This window comes from Mastomys coucha, unplaced genomic scaffold (genome assembly GCF_008632895.1).
Source record: "Mastomys coucha isolate ucsf_1 unplaced genomic scaffold, UCSF_Mcou_1 pScaffold9, whole genome shotgun sequence".
NCBI lineage: Eukaryota > Metazoa > Chordata > Mammalia > Rodentia > Muridae > Mastomys > Mastomys coucha.
This window is the reverse complement of record NW_022196915.1, coordinates 88,339,483-88,350,787: the sequence shown is the minus strand read 5'-3', so window position 1 is coordinate 88,350,787 and position 11,305 is coordinate 88,339,483. Positions and strand designations below refer to the sequence as shown.

The window sequence follows — 11,305 nt, the reverse complement described above, 5'->3', positions numbered from 1 at the left end:
ATCAAACATACATTACAAAGCTATGCCTTTAGCTTCAGAGCTCTTGTTTGGTAATCTTTTAAACAGTAGTGGATTTTAGTCTTTTAAACAGTAGTTTGAAGATAGAAGACTAGGCACAATGATTCTGCTATGACGCTCTAATGCCTGTGAAACTTCCCATGAAATGGCAAATCCTTTTATGACTAAAAATAAGGAATAGGTTCTTTATGTACTCAGAATGAAAGCTCTATTCAGAAACGTGACTCTGGGGGTTCAAGAGCTGGCTAAGGGCTAAGCTGGTGCATAGTCTAGGCAGCTTTCAGATGATTGTCCTTCTATGGCTACCTGTAACTCCAGTTCCAGAGATCTGATGCCTTTGACATCCATGGGCAGCTGCATTCATTTATATATACATACCTACACACACACAATTAGAACAGAAGGGTAGGTATGTTTAAAGAACCATTCTTAGAGTTTCCTAAGCAAGCTTTTATTAGAAATCTTTAGCCTAGCAACCCATATTAGAAATCTCTATATAAGTCAGAATAGTTTTAAAACAATAGAAATTTGTCTTAAGTAGGTTTCAGGAAACAGATCCAACTTGCTATACTTGGTAATCTAGGTTATCTTTTAAAAATAGGCCTTGCTAAACAGTAGTGAGTTACTGCAATCTATTTGTAAAACTTGTTTATTTATATCTGAGACAGTGTTAGCAAAAAGGAAGAAAAATAAGACCTGTTGCTGTTGAGAATTTTCTTAAATTCTCCTTTAAGAAAAAACAAAAAACAAAAAAAGCATTTTCTCAGAGAGTAAAAGCTTATTCTTAGAATTATCAATCAGCTCACCAAAATGTAAATAGCTAAGTAGTTCCCAGGAAGAAACTCTTGAAGGCCCTTGGAAGACCATGAAGCTACCTGGACGTTCAAGGGTAAATAGAATGTTTCTTTTCAAAAGTTGGCTGGATGTGGTGGATCAGACTTTAAGCTATTTAGAAGGCTAAGCCAAGAGATTGCACCTTCAGGGCCCGAGTGAGCAGTTGGTAAAGGCCAGCCTGGCGACTTAGACCTTGTTTCACAAAGTTAAAAGGATTGTGAGATAGAAGAGTTCAGTGGCAGAACGCTTCCCTTCAGTGTGTGTGTGTGTGTGTGTGTGTGAGAGAGAGAGAGAGAGAGAGAGAGAGAGGGAGAGAAAGAGAGGGAGAGAGCACGCACACACATCTGGGCTTAATACCACCAGACACATCACACCTTAGAGAAACTGAGGAATGTATTGTTATAATTAAGCACTTTGTATATAATATGTTTGGGTCATTTTCACTCTCCCTTACTCTGCCATCCACTCTTGCTGAACTCCCTTTTACTTTCATGCCCACCCCTCCTTGGCATCCACTAAGTTTAATTAGAGATGCTCGCATGAACTGGTGGGAGGTTACAGAAAGATGGGCAATTTAGGAACGGCAGTGCCAGCGGAGAAACTGATTTCTAGCCCCCCAACCCCCGCCAGTACAAGCTGCCAGTAGTGTGTGAAGGGTGTGGCCTCCTGAGCTCCAGCCCCATCCCCATCCATGACATAATGTTTACAGTCCTATCTAGGGCAGATAAACACTGCTATGAGTTCAGGTGGCAGCATTTCACGGTGCCCCGTGCCATCCCCTGGCACTTCGGTTACTTCTGCTGTCTCTTCATATGTTTACTGAGCCTTGAAGGGAGTGTTGATAGAGGTCATGTTTAGAGCCGAGCACTAAACTGTTAACTCTTAGCACTTTGACTCAGACATTAGAGTCTTGTATTTTTTTTCCTTTTGACAACCACTATTGAATAGAGACTCTGAATATTTGGTAGTTATTTCACCTTTTAGCTGTCTGCTTCTATCTGCAAAAGTAAATTACCTGTTAATGAGCCAGATTAATGGGTGATGATACATTTATTCTGAAGCCCTAATATTCAAGGTCTTAGATGAAATATTACACATTTGTAACTTGAACTTGGTGTGGGCACTGTTACAGATAAACCAGAGGTAGTGGAAGATGGCTCCTTCCCTCTGTGGTTGAGGACAAGTGTACCCCTTCAGGACAGGCAGAACAGAGCAGTGTGGGATCATCCAGTCATCTAGGATGACTTTTGCTTTGTGGGGTGTATACTTTTAAACAAAAAAAAAGTAAATTCCTAGACAAATAAGATCGGAGATACAAAATGCAAACTCTGATTTTTTTCTTGAGTGTTTCATTTGTTGTCTTTTTTATTAGAGTAAACAGAAAGCACAGACTGGTCTGAAGGCCGCATCTGGAGAGTGCTGAAAAGCCTCCAATGCTCCTGAGTGAGAACACCGTTCAGGTCACTCACCTTGCTCAGCCCTGACCTACACATTTGGGCCAGCTCCTAAGACAGCTCAGCAGTAGTGCGCTAACCTCTCAAGAAGCAGCCAGGTGCTGGGTGGAAATTAGTAACTGGCAAGTTTCTATGTTAAAATACTTTTCCATTATTGTGTTAGTGTTAAATAGGGAAAACAAAGTGAGTTCAACTGATCGAAACACAGGTCCTTGAGAGCCTGTCTAATGCCCCTAATAGCAACAGTGAACTGACAATGGTCCTTGACAAAGTTCTGTCCTTTCCAGAAAAGTGTACTCTCTCTGATGATGGTGGGAAAAAAAAAACAGAGGACATACACAGGAAGTCAGAAGTGCACACCTAGCCATGGCTGGAACCAGTACTTCCCATGGCCTGTACTGAAGAACTGCTGAAGCAATGTGTACTGCCTGCCAGCTCAGAGTCTCAGTGATTAGAAGACCCAGGTTGGATGACCTGTAATATATATCAGGCAAATTCAAGGATGACAGTTTGTGTTCTTTTAGTCCCGATGGATACCATATAAGCACTCTGTGTGCCTTCCTATGCCTATGTAGATGCCCCCAATCTTCATATTCCTAACAGATGAATCATTTTAGAGGCAAGGACACAAATCTAGAGATGTTAAGTTGCTTCTGTCACAATAGCCAGCTAGTTGGCCAGAAATTCTACTGTACTTGCTATGTCTAGAGGCACTGTTCCAGTAATGGAGTCCAAACAAGGCTTTAAGGTTATGTGAATAGAAAGTCGTTGGAGCCGGACCCCAAGGCTCTAATGAGTATAAAAACAGCTATTCTTCAGATGACCAAAAACCTGTAAACTAAGAAACAGCACTACTGTAACAGAAAGGTAGCCTGAGAAAAATGTTAACCATGGGGTCAAAGGATCTCCATAGCTGAGAGCGAGTAATTCTCGATAAAATAAAGATTACAACCCGTGCACCGTGGCCAATACAATCACGGTTTCTGCTTCCTTGCCAGAGTCTTGAAATGTCCACATACTGCATTTCCAACTGAGCCCCAGTGAGGGAAGCTGAGTAAAGGCATCAGTGAACACACAGTCCTGGAAGAACATGGATGCTGGCGGCTCTTTGAGAGCAGCAGGGTGGAAGTTGTCACAAGCCAGTAAGTGTCCTATGTCTGCTAGGTAAGGGGGCTTCTTCGTAGGTTATTTTGACAAAGGGAGGTTTCATAGGTAGAAACCAATACTCAAAGTTATAAAACAGGTAGAACTCTCTGTGTATAATCATTGTATCCAAAATTTTCAAGAAACTCAACAGAAAATCTTTGACTGACGAATACGGTTTGAAGGGGCCATAAAATTTCTTTATCGCCAAAGCAAGAGTCTTGTTTCCTTTTGGCCCAAAAATAGATGTTTCATTGCCCAAGTAAATAGGTTCTCCGCTGTAAAGAAATACTTTCGTATAGTTTGTTTCTATCTCCTTGAATTCTGTTCCAAATTCAGCCAATTTCTCATATGTCCTTAAAACAAAATTGGAACAGTCGTAGGATTCAAACCACGTCTGCGCCCCTTTTCCTGGGCCGGCCCGGACTGTCCATGTCTCATAATAAATCCCAGTTTCATTGTCCTGCTTCACCCACTCGGCCACTTTGTTAAATGTGTTTCCTAGTTTAAAACAAACAAACAAACCGCTTATACAACGTTCTGATGCAATTAAGGCCAGGATGGATGAATAAGAAATACTTTTAAAACTTCAAAGCCTCAAGCCCACAACAAGAGTGCAAGTCTGGCTACTACTTCTTCCATTCTTAAGGCCTTTGAGCTGCAAATACAAGGTACAAGGGGGATATAGAGAGGCTCCTAAGATTCTGTAAGTATTTAAGCTAAGGTCAGGGTGTTGAATTGCATCATACTGAAGCCATTCTTCTCTATTCAAGTCCTGGATTCAGAAGCAAAGGAGAAAAGGGAAGCAAGATCCAGAAGCAAGGGAAGAGGAAAGACAAAGACAGCTTAAGAACAAGGGAAGTGGGCAAAGGGATGAACTGGCAAAAAAGCAAGGGATGCTTGGTACGAGTGGCCGTTGAGGAGCTGCAGTCCCGTTTAGTGCCATGCATCCATCCTCTCACACTGTGAATACCTGCTATTCCCTTTCCCCTGTATTGTGCTGGCTGGGATGCTGCTGATAATGCACCACACAAATTCCTCTAACCAGTCAACCAAACTGGCCACTGCCGGGCTGGCTTCCCTGGCTACACGGACTCCTCCGTAGCTAAGTCTTCTCCTACCAGCTCAAACCAGATCAGAAGATTCTCTTCAAATACTCACGAGAATACTGCTTTTCTGCACAGTGCAGCTTGTATCTGGGCTTTTGTAGACACAACAGATCTAGGCCCCCGAATCTCATTACCAGCAAACCATTCTTGGGTTACAGCAAATGGAGTTCACAAAATAAAGAACTCATCTGTTGAGTGAATCCTCTGGACTCCTTTACTACTTTTAGGGACATAAAACTGCAGTGTTCTAAGGTCTGCTTTGGCATTGGAGGCATGGCTCTTTGGAAATAAATGGGAAAAGCTGGATTCCCAAACACTGTCATAGCATCCAGAGGACAGGCGAAAGGGTGAATCCTAGGCAAGATGAAGAATGAACTTACAGGCTCAAAATTCTAGCAAATTAAAGCATTTTATAGAAAAGAGCGATCACTGTTTGATATCAGCTTAGATGAGGAGGAGAAAGTAGGTTGAGAACTGGCTTGGGATGTAGGACAGAAGCCACTGGTTTACTGAGTATTGCAGAAAGATGGGCTTTCCTGGTTGGGACATTTGGGTCATGTGAATTAGAAAGTAGTAGGAAGATTAGAAAAGTGGTGCTCATGTTAAAAGACAGCAAGGTCAGGAGAGATGGCTCAGTGGTTAAGAGCCCTAACTGCTCTTCCAGAGGTCCTGTGTTCAAGTCCCAGCAACTACATGGTGGCTCACAACCACTTGTAATGGGATCTGATGCCCTCTTCTGGTGTGTCTGAAGACAGCCATAACATAATCATACACATAAAATAAATAAACATATACTCATATATATATATGCATATATATGTATATATATATATATATATACATACATAATAAATAAAATCTTAAAAAAAAAAAAGACTACAGGTTACATTTAAAAGACCGCAACTATAGATGTGGCCTGTTCCGTCCAGCTCTGTGAAAGTGTCAAACTGGCAGAAATCACCTGTACCCATCCCTTGCCAGTAAAGCTGAAGGGAAGTCTTAGCCGCCCCCCCCCCCCACTGAGTTTATTTGTTTGTTTGTTTTTTCAAGACAGGGTTTCTCTGTATAGCCCTGGCTGTCCTGGAACTCACTCTGTAGACCAGGCTGGCCTTGAACTCAGAAATCCACCTGCCTCTGCCTCCCAAGTGCTGGGGGGATTAAAGGAGTGAGCCACCACTGCCTGGAGAGTTAACACATCTTAAAGTGTTGTGTAAAAACCAACAGTCAGGTCTTTTCCTCCAGCCCTGGGGCTGGTGGGATAATTAGCATCACAAGAGTGCTTCTCACTCTGCTTTGGAGGACAACCTACTTGTATAAAGTAAGTTGACACACAGTGTGAGCAGGCCCTGAACTACCCAGAAGAGCAAGGGGCCAGTAAGGTCTGTGTGACCCAAGGTCACATAATAAGCTACCACCAAGAGTTCTGATGGCAAAAGAATCAGCAATATGTAATGCTGGGAAGGCAAAATTAACTGCACCATCAACTTCCCAATACAAAAGAGCAGAAATGTACTGAAGTTCTTAAGAGAACTGCCTGTAAGGCTCTTCTGCAAGGCTGGAGTCCCACTTATTGTCTGGATAGCTTTAACCAGTGTCTCAGTTTCCCCATCTGCACAATGGGGAGAACTGTAATGATTCTCTCAGGAGATGCTGGTAAATGATTGAAGTGGAGTGTACAGAAGGCAGACAGACCCAGAAATAGCAAATCCTTAATATTTCCTCCCATAAAAATAAGTTATAACCGCAATTCTTTTCAGACACAGTTAAGAGGCCTTCCTAATAGGGCATTTTTACAGATCCCTCATTATCTGTTTGGATTACAATTTAGCTATACACAGTATTTGTTTCTTCTGTGTTTATCGTGGATATAGCAGAATAGCCATGCATCTCCCAGCAAGGCTCTACATCCGGATCCAGTTGGCTCAGTGCGTAATGGTACCAAAAGTACAGACCACAAATGATCAACACGAGGCAGAACATGACTGAGATCTCAGTGAATGAATGGAATCTTCTACTTGCACACTGACACGATCATCAAACCCTGCGCTGTTGTTGAAACTTACCAGATATGGTTGCAACTAGCGACAACGTCCCGTTTTCCTTCCAGTGTTTATCATTAATTCCTTCAGAAAAGCAGGCTGCCCCTTGGTTACACCAGAAGGGAGCGTTGATTTCAGGCCGGAGGTGGGGAAATGTACAGTTGCCAAGCTGGAAAAGCTCATACCATTCAATCGTGTAGTTCTTGCCAGTCAGCATGCTCCTGAATCCCAAGGCATCATGCATAAGTTTCTGTGTAGGGATAACAGGTGAGAAATCGCCTGTGAGGCAACCGTGGGCCCAGGTCACCCGTGGGAGAGAGTTCAGTACACCACAAATGCACACCAAGCACAGCAACCATTCAAAGGGACTCCACTTCTGTGTCACTATCCTGGCAGGGAAACCTTGGCCCCTCAAGTTGCAGGCATCTGTCACGTTTGTTCTGGCAACTAGGGCTCATTTAGGCACGGATGTGAGCTATGTAAGGACACTTGAAATCCTCTCGAAGCTAAGAAACACAGTAAGCATGAAAAGCCTTCAGGAATGTTCCAGGAAAGAGTGTGCCTAGCTCCCAGGGAGTTTCACTGAGCAGGGAAAGGCCTACAGCAGAACTTGGAGATGGAGAAGTCATTGCTGCCTGTCATGGCCTTCTCCTTATTCCCAGGAGCTGAGTATGGAAGGAGTCGCAAGGTAACTCCTCCTGAGAACACATGGACTGTTCAAGCCAACAGAAAGTCTTTATTCACAGGCCAGGGGGCTAACATGGGAAACTTGTCCAAGTGTGTAGCCATGAGCCTTACCATCCTTGGCTTTACACACACACACACACACACACCATATCCTGGTTACTACACTTCAATTATCAAGAACGATTAGCAGTAAGTGAAGCTACAGATACACACACACACACACACACACACACACACACACGTCATACATTTAGAGACTTTGCCAGAATTCTTTACCATGATGGATTGGGTCTTTGTTCTCGTCTCGGCCAGGGTTGGGCTCTATGCGCTAAGCTTTTAGGTCAGGAAGGCCCTTGGTGGCTCTTACAAGATGTCAGCTGTGCCAAGGTCTGGGTGCTCATCACAAGATCCTTCACAGCAAAACAGATGAAGGCCAGGGCACGGGGTACTCAAGGCAGCCTTTGCTCTGTTTTTGAGACAGTCACATCCTGTACTCTGGAATTGTAATTCTGTAGCTTGGCCCTTCCAAATACAGAGATTACAGTTGCCCAGCGCCATGCAGACTCATTGGTAACTCTTTCTGACTACCAACTGAAAGGCGCTAAGAAGTATACCATGGGCTGCGGGATGACTGAATGGGTAAGGGTGCTTGTTATGCAAGGGAGTTCAAATCCCTAGCTCATACATACCTAAAAGCCAGTCATTTCCACTTGTGTCTGTTACTCAAGGGTTGAGGGGAGGAGATAAGCTCACTGGCCAACCAGTCCAGGCAGAAATGTAAGCTTCAGGTTCACTGAAAGACCCTGTCCCAAGGGAATCATATGACACCCAAGATCCTCCAGTCACTTCATGCTTGTGAATAGGTGCATACACACACATAAACTGCACATACAAAGTCATCAGTAAATATGACCTAGTAACCAAAATAATAACTAAATTACTTAAGGGAATTAAGTAATTTAAGTTACAGGTAATTAAGTTACAAGATCAAGATGCATTCTTACAAATTGTCCCAGGAGGTCTCCATATTTAAATTCCCAAATCGGGGCTTGTAGTCTTAAGACTTCGATGACATCATCGTCCTTCATAACTGGAATGGGCGAGCCAGTAGGACAGAAAGTATACTTAGCTTGACAGTAGGGATCTGTCTTCGGACGGAAAGAGAAGCGCCTAGTGAGAAAGAGAACCGTCAGTTTACATCACGAAAGGAACTGCTCTTCTAACACACTTTAGAATCGCAATTTCCATTTCAGTCTCTCTCTCTCTCTCTCTCTCTCTCTCTCTCTCTCTCTCTCTCTCTCTCTCTCTCGTGTGTGTGTGTGTGTGTGTGTGTGTGTGTGTAATGATACATGTAGTATGTGCATCTGTATAAGTGTCTTTCCTTGACCACTTCATACCTTTATTTTTTGAGACAGGGTCTGTCACTAAACCGGATAGCCAATGAGCTTCAAGAATCCTCTTTTCTCTGCGTCTCCTTCCATAAGGTCAGGGTTACAGGTATGCCCTGCCTTGCAGGTTTCTACATGTGCGTGGGCACTGAGCCACCTCCTCAGTCCTCAGCACCCCTTTTTAGGGGTGACATTTAAAGCTTAGGTTATGGTGACTAAATGTAAGTGCACACTTGACTGGCTTTCAGATACACACTTCCAACGATATGCTAAGTATGAAATCCTTAAGAAACATTTACCTAATATTCACTGAGGCTCTACCATATTCAGAACTACACCGCGGAGAAGGGGGACAAAAAGTGCAACCCTGTTCCCTTCCTCGACAAACTTGGGGTCGGAGCTTGGAAGATGTTAAACAGGTCAGAAGGAGCCTCCCTAAGAACAAAACTGAGGAGACAGAGACCAATGGCACAAAGGAGGAGGACACCAGTTTCAGCTGTTGTGAGACAGGTAGAACTATTAGACGAAGGTACCAGAGAAGAAAGCTGGGCTGGGAAAGGAAGAAGTAATATGAGACACACAGGAAATATCTCAGTAGTTCTTAAAGTTCCTGATGCTGCAATCCTTGAACACAGTTCCTCATGGAACTGTGGTGACCCCAACCATAAAATTGTTCATTGCCACTTCATTACATAATTTTGCTACTGTCATCATAATCATAGTGTAAGTACGTGACATATAAAATATCTTCTATGTGACCCCTATGAAAGGGTGGTTTGGCCCACAAGTTGAACAGCTGAAATACTTGAAGAGGCTACAGACCCAAATTCAAGAGAAGAACAGACAGGGGCTCGTGGTCTGTCATGGCAGGTATGAAATGGCATGCTATATAGCCCCAGACATGGGTACCTTAAGCCCTGAATGAGCTCTGAGGATTTTAAAAAGCAGATGTGATCGGGCTGAATACAGAGAGCCATCTTTATTGTATGAATCAGAAGAGAGGCAGGGGTTAAATTGAGTTTGATGCTAGTCCCCAGGCTATAACAATGCTCAAAGCAAAAGACCAGGCCAGGAAAGACACCTCAACTGGAACAGACTGGGACCCTGGCTCAGCACACTTGTCCCCATCACCTCCTGTGTCTGGCGGCACTTGTGCAAAGGAAAGAGGAAGAATTCTGAGATCCTAAAGGTTCCTGCCCTATATTCTATTCCAGTCTTAAGACGGGGACAAAACCTTCAGCTCTAACATATCTATATACCAGTTGTCAGGGGGAATGTCAAGTCGGGGCTTCCTTAGAAACAAAAGATCAATCAGTCTGGTATTAAATAAAATACTTTGAGATTTGCAATCCTTCTTGTTTTATTGGATTTTTAGGGGTTTTTTTCTTGTCAATATTTTCATGAAAACCAGCGTCAACCCTAAACATTTTTTTTTCTCATATTATACATTTAGCAGAACCAGTTCATGAACAGAACACGCGAATATTTAAGTTTGGCAACAGATGGTTTTCACCAGAAATGAGAGGGCTACTATCATTTCCTGTTTTCTGTTCAGGGCATGCGTGCTTGAAGATTCTGAGTAACTTTCCTAAAACCGCACAGAGGATGAGCGGATGGAACCAGATTTGGTCTGCAGCCTTCAGAACTAAGAACTCCTTACAGAAACGCGCATCACATCGTGAACCTCTTCCCTTAGGCTGTTATGCAAAACATTTGTTTTCAAAAGCTGCAGGCTTTCCACTCACGAAGTCCACACCAGCCACCAACCCACCCACCCCTGTCCCCCGCGATCCCGGACCCCGAACCCCGTGCTCTTCGTGTTTCGCAATTCCCCACAGGCTGACAAAACCTAGCTAGCTAGGTCAAAGACTGCAATCAGCTTCTTAGGTCCGGAGCCCTATCTACTTCCAGGTTGAAGTGGACCAACGAGGTGATCCTGGCTGGCCCAGGGAGATTCCCGAGAGCTTGGTATTTAGATGAGTAAGAACACACGGCAGCCTCCCAGTAAGTTCTCCCCAAATGTTAGGCAATGACAGCTAATGACGATAAGGCATGAAATAAAGGCAGTGTTTAAAACGTTTTAACCTGCTTTCCGAGCCAATTAGTTGCACCTAAAAGTCACTCTGTGCAGTAATGTCACTCTCCATTCCTCCCAGGACTCTGAGCCGCCCTGAACCGGGTGAGGACCCCCTTCCCCCAGTAGCCAACTATTTAGGAACTACGCTCGCAGTGTCGCCCGCCGTGTGCCCTGCGTCCCCGAGCGCGCTGGGGTAGTATCGGATCCGCCCTCTCCAGGTCCCTTCCCGGCCCCGCTCCGTCTCGCTCACTTGTAGGGCACCGGCCAGCGTTGCCCAGACGTCGGGGACGCGCCCAGAGTCGCCGCCAGCCAGAGCAGCGCCAGCGCGAGCGCCGGGCGCCAGTGCGCTCCGCGTGGCCCCGCGCGCAGCATCCGCGGCTCCCTGAGATCCCGGTGGCTCCCGGGCCCCGGCGTCGGCCTGGCGTGCGCGCCGCCGCGAAGAGACAGCCAAGCGGGTGCGCCGGCTCCGGCGTGTCGCCTCCGGGCGCGTGACGCCTCCGCTGTCCTGGCCCGGGCGGATCGCCTCTGCTCCACCGCGCCTGCGCCGGACGCTAAA

At 44.9% G+C, this 11,305-nt stretch overlaps 1 protein-coding gene across 1 annotated transcript; it reads right to left on the bottom strand.

Moving 5' to 3' along the window:
- Nucleotides 1–1,782: 1,782 nt before the first annotated feature.
- Nucleotides 1,783–11,246, bottom strand: Cln5 (CLN5 intracellular trafficking protein). The gene is made up of 4 exons (XM_031362823.1): nt 11,000–11,246; nt 8,289–8,454; nt 6,622–6,847; nt 1,783–3,950 (listed from the first exon to the last, which is right to left on the bottom strand). Exons 1-4 carry the CDS (start codon nt 11,119–11,121, stop codon nt 3,439–3,441), a joined length of 1,026 nt encoding a protein of 341 aa, XP_031218683.1. The 5' UTR covers nt 11,122–11,246; the 3' UTR covers nt 1,783–3,438.
- Between the last annotated feature and the right edge of the window lie 59 nt (nt 11,247–11,305).